The sequence below is a fragment of the Poecilia latipinna genome, unplaced genomic scaffold (genome assembly GCF_001443285.1).
Source record: "Poecilia latipinna isolate Pla-1442-1.1 unplaced genomic scaffold, P_latipinna-1.0 Scaffold69, whole genome shotgun sequence".
NCBI lineage: Eukaryota > Metazoa > Chordata > Actinopteri > Cyprinodontiformes > Poeciliidae > Poecilia > Poecilia latipinna.
The window spans coordinates 158,044-173,242 of record NW_015112685.1 but is presented as its reverse complement, the minus strand read 5'-3'; the positions used below and the strand labels follow the sequence as shown (position 1 = coordinate 173,242).

Below are 15,199 nucleotides of genomic sequence, written 5' to 3'. Positions count from 1 at the left end.
TTGCTTTTTTTAACCCCCTAAAAGGGCCCGGTAAATTTTAAAATTCCCCCCCCCCCAAAAAAAAAAAAAAAAAACGGCATTCTTGAATTTTTACCCACTGTTGTGTGCAGACCCCAGAGCAATACACAGCAAATGCATTGTTGCCATGCCAAGTGGGCGTCTCAAAGTCCATACTCCGTCTTACGTGACAAAGCTCTTATTCAGCGGGGTTTTGTTTTTCCATCAGCCTCTGGGTGAACTTTGAGTTGTAAAGCCGTTGGCAGCCGTGCAGCAGAGAAAATGTGAGATTTGCTGCAGCGCATTGGGCTTTTGGTAGAGGCCAAATGGGTTAGTGACACTGTGGCAATAACGTGACCCCCGATTACTGCTCGAGCGCCCTTGCTTCTGCAGAAGATTCGTAGAACCGATGAGGCCGCTTAGAAGAGAAGGGAGTTGAGTATCGGATTTGTAACACTGCTGAGGCTCTGTAAAGCAGATATGTGCACAAGCGTGCAGAGAGCGGTGTTTCCATGGCAGCGTATACAGTACGCAGCTCTGTCCCGCTGTGCATTTTGATGGCTATACTGTAAATGCTGTGTGCTGAATAGCTACTCCAGTTTTTTATTTTTTATGGGGTTTTTTTGGTAAGCTCTAGTCATTCCACTGTGCAGGCTGACTATAAATGCGTGGAGTCAGGGTTTTCTTGTTTTGAACTGTGTGCATAAAATGGCGATTTATGATCACCTCTGGGTCGTTGTAAAGCAAATATTCAAGCAGCGAGTGTAATTATTCAAAGAATTTTTAGTCATTTGATCCCATTTTGCTATTCTATTATGCCGTTCCATGGTGACAGTCTTTTTTTTTTTTGTTTTTTCTCACTTCTTTTTTTTTTTTCTCTCAATTACACAGATAGCAAATCCCAGGATGGCAGCATGGAAGAACTCCCTGTTCCTCAGAACATCAAAATCAGCAACATCACTTGCGACTCCTTTAAGATCTGCTGGGACATGGAGGCGCGCAGCAAGGAACGCATCACACACTACTTCATTGACCTGAATAAGAAGGAGAACAAAAACTCAAACAAGTTCAAACACAAGGTAACAGAGGCGCCAGTCAAACACATAAACAACCTTTTAAAGGTGACGCCACTGAGCAGACTGTTATTATGGCCTTTTGAAAATAAACGATAGGCTCTTTACTGGTACATTTTCACAAAATAATTGAATTAAGAACGCCAATCGTCCTCTGAAATGGCTTTTGTATTTTATTATTGGTAAAAAATGTTCCGATCAAATAATGAGTCGTGACAATCAGTTTAACAGAGCAGGTCCATTATATCTAACATAACCACTTTGATGGTAAAAACACGCAATATCCAGTGTCGCGGCCTTCTCGTTTCCAAAAAACAATATTCCAACAAAGGCCGTGGGTGTTAACAGGTGGTTTTTGATTTGAACGCACTTCCGACTTAATTTGTTTGAAAAAATATATTCTTTATTTCTTGTAAAAAAAAAATAGCGACAAAATAATTACCAAAAAATGTCCTACAACTTAGTCAAAAATGAAAGTAAACTTAATATGACGTTTCAAGTACAAAAAAAGTGAAAAGTGAAAGTGGTCAAAAAATCATTTACAAAAAACCTCCCATCCACACACCAAACATTACTTTTAATGTTTGGTTAAATTAATGGGAGGGTCTAACCAATTACCAACATAATCAATTCAAATATACAAATTAACTACAGATTATGGATTTAAACTTAACTTAAATAAATTCTAAACTTCCCAAAATAGAAAACTAAATTAGTAGAAATTACAAGTTGCAAACATTACATAAATGGCCACCACAACCAGATTTGTGCTGCTCAGATTATGTTCATTTCATATGTGATTTATATGTAGAGAGAATCTTGTGTGAATTGTGCATGTGTAAAAATATTTAAATAATTTTTTTTGAATATTTCAAATTCAGCTCTCTGGGATCGAAGGTTTTGCTTTGAACAGTTATGAGTGATGTGTAAGACATCAGTGGAGGTGTAGAAACCTGACTTTTGGGATCTTTCCGGTTCTTTTGGGACCAAGAACAGCAGTTTGGTTCCCTTTGCCTTGAGTTGGCTATGAAACTTCATAACATACATCACTAGACAGTTATTCTTATTCATTTATTTTACGAAAGTGCAGTGGTCTTTAGCACAAATGTGTTTCTATAAGTTAAATAATATGAATCTTCCATAGTTATGCTCAGCCAGTAGTCAAAGCAACATGAACATGATTTTAGCTTATAATACAAATGGAGTTGTGTAAGTTTATTTCAAATGATATCAAGATATTCTTCAGATGATGCAATTTTGAAAATGAAAATTATTGTTCATTCTCAAAGATAAAATTTACAGATACTTATAAATACCCAAATATCTGTATAGTATCTATATTTGTAACTTTGCGTTCCTCAAGTCTGTTTTTTGCATGCGTGATGCACTTGGAAGTTGTGGAGACGTTTTAAAAAACAAACAAACATTTAAATCAGATTTTCCACACAGTTTGAGAAAGCGTGTAAATGTTTAGGGTTTTTATTCCATGTCTGAGTAAATATGGGAAAAGGGTGTGGCATCCATCCCGTTACAACCTTACACATTTTTGCAAGGGATGGTGAATGCAGAAATACTGAAGTTTTGCATTAACTGTAGTAACGGGGTTAAAAAAAAAGACTTTTACAGATGTTTTTGCTGCATCAAGAAATTACTTTACTTTTCTCTTTTAAATAATGGTGGGGATTACCTCAACTTGACCTCTCTTTGAGAGCTTAAAGAAGATTCCTCTCAAGGTGGTTTTGACTTTAGGACACTAACGCCAGATGCTCTGATTGGCTAACTCTGCGGCACTAAAACAGACCCTGCTTTGTGTCTGTTTTAGTCATTCTTTAACATTTGTTTCATCAGCCTCCGTCTTCCTGTGTTTTATTTTATTTGAGTTGCTGCAGAGAACCTCTCCTCTTTCTGCCTTGTTGTCGCGGGATGACTCTGTTGCTAGGCAGGAGCTGTCGGTCCAATCACTGAGCTGCTAAGGCCAACTGACACCTGTGTGGTGGTGGTTGGGGGGCGGGGGGATTGTTGATGAAATTTGACAGAGCATTTTGGGTGTAGAAATAATCTGGTCAGACTCTGCATGTAGCTGGGAATAAAAAACTAAAAAAAAAGAGAGACATACGTGGTCAGTCTCCTTCTGAGTAATCAGGACGTGCCAAGGTTGACCTTTTTTGCCCTTTTTCCTTGCCTGTCATCCTGTCTCCCTTCTCTGTACCCAGGACGTTCCCACCAAGCTCGTGGCCAAGGCGGTGCCCCTGCCCATGACGGTCCGGGGCCACTGGTTCCTGAGCCCCCGCACGGAGTACACTGTGGCCGTCCAGACTGCGTCCAAACAGACCGATGGGGACTACACCGTCTCCGAGTGGAGCGAGATCATCGAGTTCTGCACTGCCGGTGCGTAATCCACAACTCGCAGATCATTGTCGCGCATGTCCTCGATCGACCTCCGTCAGAGCTGCCTTTTCAGGTTTTGGAGGGGGCCAAACAGTACGAAATACACACAGAAATAAAGACGATGGCATTTTGGGAGGGAGAATATCAAAGGAAGTCTGCAGTGATTTGAGGAGAAGATCAATAGAGGAGTGGAGGAGGATGAGAAAATAGAGGGATTAAAGGAAGAAGGGGAGCTGTGCTATATGTTTGGAATGCTAAAGTCACATAACATAACAACCAAGAGGCTTATAGTGGGGGAGGGGAAAGAATGGATAGCAGGCTGAGAGGGTGAGGCGGGGGGGGGGGGGCTTATCCACTGAGGCCTCCTGGTAGAGAGAACAGACACACAGTTTAGGCCCTTAGGTGCCCATTCCCCTGCCTGTCCTTAACTCTGACGCCTCGAGGCCAAGCAGTATATCATTAGCTCATTGAATTCAATCAATTTTCATTTTTATTGGGTTGCTGCAGATGGACCTGTGCAGCAAGGTAACATTCTTGAAAAGCCAAATAAATTTTGTTTAGCAATTAGGTGCTTGAACCTAATTTCATAGCTTGCATCAAAACATAACCAGCCATGAAAAAGCGGCTGCACTCAAGAAATGAGCCAGGATTGTTGACACACAAGGAGATTTGGGAAAGAAATTGGCTCTTTATCAACCCGTCACACAACATAATGTATTTCTGTTTTAGTTAAGCTAATGAAAAATAATAGAAAGAACGAAGCATGAGAGGGATAACAGAATTTTAGCACCGGCAAGAGGGTTTCTGAAGCGCTATCAGTGGATGTGTGCCTTTTTCTGGGTCTTCAGATCAAAGTGAAGCTTGTTCCCATTTAGGGGTGGACAACATTAAAGTTTCCTCACGATATTTTGTGGTACTGTTGTGATAAACATCAAAAGTGATAATAGCCATTATTTATTCCTACTTTATTAGGTAACTGTAGCTCTGACTGCATGACATGGCAACCATACCCGCCAACAAACACAAATACTGCCTTGAAAATCCCAAACGCTATTAAGTATTACCGGTGAAGCAAATGCTGAAAAGGCTCAACACATTCACACGGCTTCCTCACTCCATCCCTACTGCCTACTTATATGGAGAGAGTCGCTCCATCGTCTGGAGAGAGTGCTCAGGTCAGAGCCACTCCTGATCTGTGTCAAAAGGACTCAGTTGAGATGGGTTTTTTTCCATCTGATTACCTCGTTTTGAAGGTTTTCCTCAGTAGGTCCAACTGAGAGCAGACCAGAGCTTGTTCGAGGGTAAATATTAATCGTCAAGCAAAGAGGGATGTCTGGGTTTTAAATCCCAGCCCCCCGTCAGCCGGTGACCTGATCTCAGATAAGTGGACGACATTAAATAGATGGTTGGTGCATCTCTTAGACTGGGTTGTGAAGGAGATTAAAAGGAGGAAAGTGAACTGAGGGGCATTGTAGTGTTCCTGCTCCTCCTCCACATTCTCGCTGGGCAGATAAACTCCTGGTAACGTCAATAAACAAATGTTTTGTGTGTACAGGAAGGATCAGGGCAGCAACAAAAGTCAAGGTGTTCTTTGAAAAGCTCTTGGATATAGCAAAAGAAAACCAAACAAAACTGCACTCGTTTGTTGGAGTACTAGCGTATTTTTGGCCTGTTACTCGCACTCATTAAGAAAAAGCCCCTGATGTGATTGGTGGGAGTAGAATTATATTACGAGACTTGATTAAATGTTTTTGCTCCAGTTGCTCCGTCGCAAAGGGGATATTTGGAGGGGAATCATTTAATTATTCTTCATGTTAAGTTCAAATTTCTTCATTGGCAGAATGGAAGATATTTGGCTTTTTTTTTTAAATACCTGAAAATTTCAATATGGATTCATGACAGTTGATGATCTGTTTTCTATGGGGGTTTTTTTGTGTGTGTTTTACCAATAAACTAACGAATCTGTTTCTAGATTACTCTACGGTTCATCTAACCCAGTTGCTGGAGAAGGCCGAAGTCATTGCCGGGCGGATGCTGCGGTTCTCTGTTTTCTACAGGAACCAGCATAACGAGTACTTCGATCATGCCAGGTGGGCACAGCCATAACTGCTTTCATCACCACTTATTTTTTTATCACCACTTATTTACTTACTCTGGGTAGATTTGCTATTAATGTCAAGAGACACTTTGTCAAATTTACCCCGAACGAAGCAGCGCTGCTCTTTTACGCGTCTTAAATTAACGACGTGCAACGCTCTGCGCTTCTGGCGAGCATGTGTTTCAGTGAGATATTTATTAAAGCGGTCGTGAGTTAACAAGGACAGGTTTTCTAACACTTTGTTCTCGGCACGTGTGGATTTTATTCGTGCGCTGCTGCCAAGACAATTCAGGGATGGAGACTGATCGCTACAGAAACCTTTTGCGCTACAAAACAACATGGTGGCCTCCTAACTCTTGCTTTAAAGCCTTTCTCTCCAGCTGCCTCAGGGGAAGAAATGAGAATCAGCTGGAGGGAGCCGCTGTAAGCATCCGAATTACTGCCATCAATCCAAATATGCCACATCAAAACTACTGTAGCAAACAGCCAGTTCTTCCAGGAGACTTCTCTTCACACATATACACACACAGCCTTAGATACGGGAAGGTTGTTTTTACTCCCTCATGTTTTTACTGAAAGTGAGCTGACAACACTCAGCTACACAGAGTAGGCGGACAGGGTTTTTGTCAGATTTTTTTTTCTTTTCTTCTCTTCAAACGGACATTCCTCTCTTTCTCCTGTTTTCCTTCCACCGGATCGCCTGGAGGAATTGCTCCCAGTTATACAACGGTTTCTTTACTTAGGCTGCAGATTCTGAGCACTCTTTTGTCTGCTGCTGTCCAACCTGACGTCATTCCTTTTTCTATTTTTTTTTTTTTTTTGCTGAGTTGCAGCTAAACCAGTTCCTGGAGAGCGTGTTTGGTGAACTACCCCATCATGTGGGGATTACCGGTACTGCCGTTTTCCTACGTTGAGAGCAGAATTATTGTATTATTCCCACAATGAAAACAGGATTTCTGGAGATATAGCTACAGGACTGGGGTTTATAGTTTGACAATTTGAGGTCATATTTATTCTGTTTTAGTGCGTTTTTGTTTTTTCTGGAGCTGTCCATATTTTCAAAAGATTATTTTTTTTATTGTGGTGGCACTAGCTTATTTTTTTTTAAAATCTAGATTTCTATGAATTTATGAAAGTACTTCCATGCCTGTCCTTAAATAATTTATGTCTATAACATAAGATTAAAGAAAACTGATTTATTAAGTGGTTATTTAAACAAGTAAAACAAGAGACTGTGCTGTCGTCTCCTTGGTAACAGATGATAAGCATAATTGGTCATTTAAGATCCCTCCACTAAATCCTAGCTGTCCTGTTTTTAATTGGAAAGAAACAAATGCATTACATAAATCTGTACAGTGCCTTGAAAAAAAACATTGATGCCTCTTGAACTTTTTCATCTTGCCAAAATTCAAAATGGTTTGTTGGGAATTTACGAGACATATCAACACAGAGTAGTGCAGAACTGTTCTTTCTTTTTTTATTATTATTGTTATCTAGAAAATCTGGGAACTGAAGTGAACTATGCATTTGTATTTAACCTCCTTTTTCTAGATCCAGATGAAGTAATCAGTCGATTAAATATCAAACTGCAAAATTCTGCTTCAGTGCACATGCAAATTATTCTGTGAAGGACTCAAGACATTTGTTACCTCTAAATAGACTAGAAACTGCTATTGTTGTTCCACAGAGGGAACTCTCATAAACCCAAGTGCTCTCAGAGTTTTGATGGAGAAAGATGGTAAACAAACAGCATCACGAAGATCAAGGAGCACAAGTCGGTGCCACATCGTCTCGGTCCATCACACAAAATCCAAATTAAGTACATTAAAGTCTGCGGTTGTCATGGCTAGAAATAAAAGACGCGTTGCAGATTCCTTAGCAGATCGCTCCGAGGGAAAGCCGACATGAAAATAAAACCCAGATCTGTTCTTTCAAAACTCCAGGGAGGCGCAGGACAACCGGATGATGCCGTCGGTGAAAGACAACAGCGGCAGTCACGGCTCGCCCATCAGCGGCAAGCTGGAGGGAATCTTCTTCAGCTGCAACACAGAGTTCAACACCGGCAAGCCGCCGCAGGACTCCCCCTACGGCCGCCTTCGCTTCGAGGTGCGGGCCGACGCGCTCTTCAACCCCGACACCAACCTGTACTTCGGAGACTTCTACTGCATGTACACGGCCTACCACTACGTCATCCTGGTCCTGGCGCCGCGGGGCTCCAGGGGCGACGACTTCTGCAAGCAGAGGCTGCCCGCCCTCGACATCGGCAACAACCGCTTCCTGACCTGCAAGCAGGACGAAGACGGCGGCCTGGTGTTCCACCACGCCCAAGACGTCATCTTGGAGGTGATCTACACGGAGCCCGTGGACCTGGCTCTGGGCACGGTGGCGGAGATCAGCGGGCACCAGCTCATGAGTCTGTCCACGGTAAACGCCAAGAAGGACCCCAGCTGCAAGACCTGCAACATCAGCGTGGGACGCTAAACAACAAAAACGACAAAAAAAAAAAAAAAAAAAAAAGGGAGCCCAAAGTCCAGGAGGGGGAGAGAGGGACTTGATTTTTTTTTTTTTTTTGACTGACCCCATCCACACAAACGAAGGAAGGCCACAAGGACCGACGAAGCTGGCGAACACGTGCATGGAGCAGCAGATTTATAAGGCTCATTGCTCCCCGTCCCTACCGAAAGCCGTCATTCCCAAAGATCAAAGAAAAATTTAAAAAAATAAACATCCTTGAATTATCATCATCTAATAAAGGTAAAAACACCATCATCACTTGGTTCATATTTGTGTACTGACCAAACCCTTTAACTGTACTAAAAGTCTGCTTCTATTAAACTTTGTGCTTTTTTTAAAATTATTATATAATGATCCATGTTAAATTAACAATCTTAGCCTCTGTGTTACTGATGCACTGTTAACTAGCAATTGAGACTCTGAATTCGCATTCCACGTCATTTCAATTGATTAATTCAGATCTCTACTTACCTCCTACTAGTGGCACGGACTGGTACTACAGTTTTCTAGGGCTGCAACACTCGGATCAGTTTCATTTCATTTCTTTTATACCAAAGGAATTAAAACCTGGACGTTAAATCGCGGCGGAATCCGAACCGCACTAATGCAACAATCTCTCCGTGTGTATCCACAAGGTCTTTTGGTGACAAACTGTGAGCAATTTATTAAACTTTAAAAAAAAAAAAACAGCATGATGCAGTTCTGTGCAGCATGAGTGTTGAAGCTGTCAGCACCTCCACCATATTTCATCATCACTGAAAAAAGAAAGTAGAACCATGAAATGTGTTTTTTGCAGAATAAATGTGGAAAAAAAATATTTATTTTTATTGATACACTCATATATATATATATATATATAGATAGATGGATATAAATACATAGAAAACTATATAAACCAGAAGTGCACAATCTCAAAAGCGCATATCCTTGTCAACATGGACATTTCGGGGGAGGGGTGACTTCATATAGGCAGGGGGGAAAAAAGTACATTTCAAACTCAACTTGCACTATGACGCCTACGTTCACTGCATATGTTTCAAGATCAACATCTAAATCAGATGATCGTAATTTAGATGACCTATGAAAATATGAATGCATATCATAGCACAATGTAGGACAAAAAAAAAAAAACCGACATGCACAAACACTGCTGGATTGTCTTGCTGATTTATATTGAAGCTTATTTCAGTTTTTTTTGTGTGTTTTTTTCTCTCCATAAGATAGTTCCCACATCAACTACGGAGGAAGGAAAATCTTTTTTGGTATAAGGGAAGGAAGTGAGTAGTAAAGTGCCATAATATACATGAAGTCTTCACAAATTAGTCGAATGTAACTAAGGCTGCTTCATTGTTGACATGGTAACTGTGCTAAAATGGCTACGACAGGGTTATGAAAAAGTGTCCTAAATGGTGGGGATGGAAAAAAAAAAAAAAAAAGAAAAGCAGATCCAGACCCGGTGTTCATTCAGAGTGTCAGCGATTTTCGGTCATTCAGTTTTCTTCATGTAAAGTGCATTTACATTACGAGCATGGAATGAAACAAAACCCATCGGCATCGAAGCAGTTAAAAGAAAAAAAAAACAAAAAAACAGAGAGTTGTGTTGAGCTAAATAAAATAAAAATAAAAAGTCCCACTGTGAGTAACTCAACTTGCTTTGGTTGAGTCTTGTTTACTGAGCAGAGCCTCCAGTAGGCGGAGCTTCGCCTTGAGGTTCTTGTACTGGCAGTACTCCTCCGCCATTGGTCCACGGTCCTCCTTCTGACAGACCCTGTTAGCGAGACACGCAGGTGAGACGATGCAAAAACGGCGAAAACCTTTTCTTTCTATGCTTTTTCTCTTTTGTTTTTCAAAGTTTCGAAACAAACTGCAGCAGCTTCCACGACTGGTTGATGGTCCCTATGTTGCCTTACTCAGATAGCTTTGTACAGTGTGTGTCTTGTATTCAACAACTAACTGTATTTTACTTTGGAGGACTAACAGGACGTGTACAGTTCAGAACAAAACGTCTATCCCCGTCTCCTCCTTGAGCTCTCTGTGCTGGGTTAACGTGTCATGGGTGTGCATTACACTGTTGTACCATTGCGATGGTTTTTCTTCTTTTTGTGGATGTCTTTTGTTTTTCACAAGGCATTGTTTAAAAAAGAAAAAGAAAAAAAAAAGCAACCAAATGTTCCAAGTTTATTAAAAGACTAAATAAAACGGAAATGCCAAGAAATCAGGAGGACTTGTGTTTTTTTTTTTTAGTGCGTGTTGCGGCTACCTGCCGGTCTGTGCGTAGAAACGGTCTTCGAACTCTTGGAGGGTTTGGTGAAGCCGTCGCTTCTCTAATCGAACCATCCGGAGGTGACCTAGTAATTCTTGCCTGCAAGAAGGAAGACATTTTATGCACAAGCGTCAACCTGCGTATGCTGTCATTTAATAAGCTGAAAAGATGCATAAATCATGCATGAAACCTTTAGAGGTATCTCTGAAGGTTACTTGGGTTAGGGAAATACTTTAATCAAATTTCATATTAGACTGTGGGTCCCAAATAAACAGCCATCCAAAGTGTTAAATATGCTTAAATATGTGGCGTCATTTTCGCCTAACCTGGAAATGTGACAGCTAACCTAAAGTAAATCTTATGAAAGCCTCTGCTTTGTTTTACACACACACACACACACACACCAGTATGCAGAGAAGCAGTACCTGGATGCTTCATGTAGTGTTGCCATAGTGATGACCTGTGCCTGGAAAGTCTTCCCCTCATCCAGCGGAGACACCACCGGCGTTTCAGACGTTTCCACAGACGATGTAAACTGGGGCTCCTCTGATGACATGCACTGAGGCGTTTTTAACCATAGTGGCTGCTCTCTGGAGCTTTGCTGCTTAAAGTGGTCTTCATCAGAGCCCTCCTCTTCCTCCTGGAAAAAACACAAAACAAACAAACAAAACAAACACTACTTTACCGTAAAGAAGATGCCAGTTGTTTAATCTGTTGAAACCAGCAGCTTCTGCATCATTATTCAGCAATTTGTCAACGTCTAGCTGTGTGCATACAGCAGGCAGTTTATGTAGCTCTTATAATGACCACTAGAGGGCACAGCGACACTTACTGCTGGCAGCTGCATTTGTTTGTGGCGTCAGGGTCGGAGAGAATTTCCTGAATGTCTTAGTGAGAATTTAAGATCCGAGCGATGATCCTTAAAATAAAAAAAACATTTTTGCTTGAACTGCAACTCACAATGGTCGTAATGGCTGCTGTGGAGGCGGAAGAAAGCAGCTGCTTGAGCAGACGGTACCGATCGTAGAACGGTTTCATCAGAGTCAGTTGCTGCCTGGTGATCTGAAATTGCACGAAGAGCATTGTTTTAATTTGTGAGAATTAAAATTCTACACAAATTAAAATGTAAAGAAGAAACGTCTTGGAAAAAAAAAAAAAAGTTCTGTCGTACCGGGCGTCCATGCAGACCCTCAAAGTACAGCAAACACTTCTGCATGCAGGTCTTTTCCATGCTCAACTGGAAATGGGACATGTCCTGCACAAAGAGGACAAAGTATAACAAGCTGGCATTTATTTTAGCATCTTGTTTGACTTGAACTCTAAGCTTAATGTAAAATCACTGTGTCAGTGATGAGAGCGTTTCTACAGCACCGACCTTGATGCTGTCCGGCAAACCCAGCTCACTCCTCCTCTCCCTCAGTCGGTTGGTGATCAAGTTCACCGTTTCCTCCAAGTTCTGCGTGGCGTTGCTGTTATTGTTGATCGGCCGAAGCTCAGTTCCTGTCGGCACCGCCTCCCGCTGCTCTGCATTGGTCCTGCAGGTTTCACCTGAGGAACCGAAACCTCCAAGTCCCTTCAGTCCCGACTCTTCGGACTGTGTCAGCTTTATTTCTGAAGAAGAAACAAGGAAAAGGGTCAGATTTTTAAAGTAAAAATATGTGTATATTTTAAGGATTTGAACTAAAATATTTAAAAAAAAAATACCACTTTGGAAGTTGTGAAAAATCACAACTTTCCATAAAAGTTGTGATTTTTCTATAGATTTCCTGCATAAATAACAACCACCCCCAAAGGAGCAGCTTTAGAGTAAAAAAAAATTCCTCCCACTCTAGTCATGGTTTAATAACTGACCTTTCAGCTGCTTGCGGCTCCTGATGAGCTCCTTCATCAGTTTGGCCACTTCTGGATGAGAGGTTTTGTCATTATGTGCTGGCTGAGAGCAAAATAAAAAAAAAAGTGATCATTAACAGCAGAGCCATTTTTGTTTTGTTTCGCTAACTTGCTTTGTAAAAGACACTTTGTTTTTCCAGTTTACCAGCAGAGGAGCCATTTGTTCGCTTGAAAGGGTTTCGGCACATTTTATTTTCAAAATTCAACCTTTTTTCCAGACTCAAATATATAAACCTCCACATTTTAAAACATTTTAGGTTCAAGACATGGAACTGAACTGCTTCGGCATCAATTGGGTCTAGGTTAAACAAATCATAAGACAAAATATCAAGGCTTTAGATGTGGGGAAAAAAGAATCATTCTGCTGCTTTATGGCATATGGACAAAAATAAAGCCTCTTCATTTTACATTCAGTAACTTTTGGATTGGACTGTCCTTCACTAAATGTTTTTTTTTTTTTAAAGAACAGAAGAAATGTTGATGTGTTGATGTGACAAGCCAAAGGCAAAAAGTCTTAATATAAAGAACCTCATCTGTGAAGAACAATAAATGATCTTCGTAGATAAGCATTTGGCACCATGTCGAATTGTTGGGAACAACAAATTGTTGGGAACTGTTCCCTACGAACTGCATTTCTAATTCTTGATTCTGTCCAGCTGGTTTGAGTCCATGCTTACCTTGTAGTGCCTCTCTTGCTCAAAATGCTCCTCAAATCGCCTGATCTTCTTCCTGAGCGTGTGAATGTGTCTGTTGAGAGCCGAGACGGACACAGAACCGTCTTCCTGCTCTGCAGGGACGCTGCAGCGAGCCCTGGAGAGGTAAAGTCTGTTAATAATCCATGCTGTGTGTGTTACATACACACACACACACACACACACAAAAAAAAACCCTACCACCAAAAACAATGAGAAATCTGCCCGAGCTGTCTCGTTTGTCTCACATGCGTATGTGCTGCGAGCGGGGCGGCGACGGAGCCGTGTCGGGGTCGAGGTTGTAGCGCAGGCTGTGGCTGAGGCTCGGGCAGCGCGGCGAGGGAACGGGGCAATCGCCGGGGGTAAAACGGGATAAGAGCGGGCTGGAGTAAGGCAGCGGTGGGCTTGGCAAGCTGCCTTCTCTCACAAGTCCTTCTGTACTGGAGGTGGCGGAGAGAGAGGAGCCGGACTCCGACAGAGACGGAGGTGAGTGGTGTGCTAGAAGACAGGGAGCAAAGACAGCATATCATCTGAGACTTATAATAGAAAAAAAATAAAAAAGAAATTGTCTGGTGGGTTGAAGAACTGGTTCCGGAAAAGGGAACAGAGCAATTAGCTAAGAAATAAATAAAACACAGCGGCAAACTCAATTGTGTTGACTATTTAAATTTCTTCTGTCTTCAGCAAATATGTGGAAGGCATCACTCTCATTTCAAGCAGGTCTATTAATGTGTTTAATAAAACACATTAATCTTTGCAGTAAAGATGAATATTAATGTGACTGGATTAATCATCGCGACTGGATGATACCCACTTTCTTTAAGGTCTGATTTAGAATTACGTATTCAGATTGTTTTTCTAATAATTAAAACACCTGAGGAATAGACACTGTAGGAAAAAGGTAGCAGCTTAAAATCCAACATAAAATGAAAACATTGCATAATTATTCTCATGTGTCGATTGACCTGTTTGATTTTTTTTTTTTAAAGTGATTAAAAGCACATGCATTCTGATGCTCTTATAGTCCAAAAACAAAGTTTTGATGCGTTTAAAGCACATGAAAAAATCAGATTTTTCCCTATTTGACTTCCTGATCCCAGATTAGACCAGGTCAGGGTAAATTGTACATTCTGATCTCTGTCTGATTGACAAATGACTCTAGAAAACCCGTTAAAACTGGAAGCACAGTTTTAGCCAATGAAGTGTTTAAAACGTGTTTTTATTCTCTATGGAATTCACATTAATCTCACTGAGACAGTGGATTTGTCCCTGAAAGTCCAACACAATGCATTTGCAATCTTCCACTGCATCAGTATCACTTCACTGGTTCCGTCTTACTTTCTTGTGATGAGTCAACTGTGTGCTGATGCTGAGACGGAGACAGAGGCAGAGTTTGGTTCAAACGATGAGCTTCGGAGGGAAAAGGCTGCCGCCGCGCCGGCGTGTCGTCCTGAGCCGGGGGGTTTAATGAGTCTGACGAGGGTCTCGAGTCCAGGGCTTGGAGCTTGAGGGTAGGAGTCTGAAAACAGAAGCAGAACATGTTCTCAGGGCCGCGGACAGAAAAATGACTGACGAGGTCGGGGAAGAAGCGCGGCTGGCGGTCTTTGGCTCTTCACGTGAGCTTCAGGAATTTTCTGGAAATCCTGGAAAACAAATCCTCTCCTTTGGTCGGAAACAGACTTTCAAAATTAGGTGAACTGGTCGGTGAAGGGGGGCGTGTGGTGGTGGTGGGGGGGGGGGTAGGAGCAGAAACAGCTCTGTGTACGTGATCTTTGTAAAAGAAATCCAATAAAAGACTTTTCCCCCCACCGCTTCACAAAACTTCCACGGCTGTAGTCAAAGTGGTCTCCCCGCCAGGCGAGCGGGTCGGATTCCCGGATTGCACCCGCATCCAGACAAGCGTTCCCTGCCTCCCCTCGTCCACGTGTTTGTGTCTCTGCGAGCGCCTTTCGAGAATTTCTTAAGTCCTCCCGACCGGCATTCCCGACACCTCTGCGGACGAGCAGCCTCCACATGGGTTATTCATAGTGCGCGGATGAAGGGGCGGCGGCTGCGGGGATGTCGCTCGTGTTGCTGCGTGTCGTGTGGGTGCGTGCGCAGGGGAGAGAGTTACTGTGTGTGACTAGCCGTTTCCACAGCAACGTAGTCCGGCTGGGTTAAGAAGTCGATGTAATGGCGATGCGGGGAGTCGGAATAACTGTTCGCCAGGATGGGTTTGCGTGTGTGTGTGTGTGTGTGTGGATGCGGTTCGTTCTGACTCTGTATTGCAGAGGGGAAAAAAAAA

General features: G+C 42.1%; 2 protein-coding genes across 4 annotated transcripts in view; one reads left to right on the top strand and one right to left on the bottom strand.

The window, feature by feature from the left end:
* phyhiplb (phytanoyl-CoA 2-hydroxylase interacting protein-like b) overlaps nt 1-8,759 on the top strand; it is a 24,133-nt gene extending 15,374 nt beyond the window's left edge. For both annotated transcript variants that reach the window (XM_015014451.1, XM_015014444.1), the window contains exons 2-5: nt 889-1,076; nt 3,284-3,458; nt 5,431-5,548; nt 7,500-8,759. In XM_015014451.1, coding sequence (XP_014869937.1) covers nt 889-1,076; nt 3,284-3,458; nt 5,431-5,548; nt 7,500-8,037 — 1,019 coding nt within the window. In that variant the 3' untranslated portion in view covers nt 8,038-8,759. The remainder of the gene's footprint in view (nt 1-888; nt 1,077-3,283; nt 3,459-5,430; nt 5,549-7,499) is intronic.
* A 478-nt stretch (nt 8,760-9,237) lies between these two features.
* Nucleotides 9,238-15,199, bottom strand: part of LOC106934484 (protein FAM13B) — a 20,292-nt gene continuing 14,330 nt past the window's right edge. For both annotated transcript variants that reach the window (XM_015014423.1, XM_015014430.1), the window contains 10 exons: nt 14,254-14,434; nt 13,164-13,413; nt 12,901-13,033; nt 12,185-12,266; nt 11,709-11,944; nt 11,505-11,588; nt 11,294-11,395; nt 10,759-10,973; nt 10,331-10,432; nt 9,238-9,838 (listed from right to left, as the gene is read on the bottom strand). In XM_015014423.1, the coding sequence (XP_014869909.1) occupies nt 9,715-9,838; nt 10,331-10,432; nt 10,759-10,973; nt 11,294-11,395; nt 11,505-11,588; nt 11,709-11,944; nt 12,185-12,266; nt 12,901-13,033; nt 13,164-13,413; nt 14,254-14,434 (1,509 nt within the window). In that variant the 3' untranslated portion in view covers nt 9,238-9,714. The remainder of the gene's footprint in view (nt 9,839-10,330; nt 10,433-10,758; nt 10,974-11,293; nt 11,396-11,504; nt 11,589-11,708; nt 11,945-12,184; nt 12,267-12,900; nt 13,034-13,163; nt 13,414-14,253; nt 14,435-15,199) is intronic.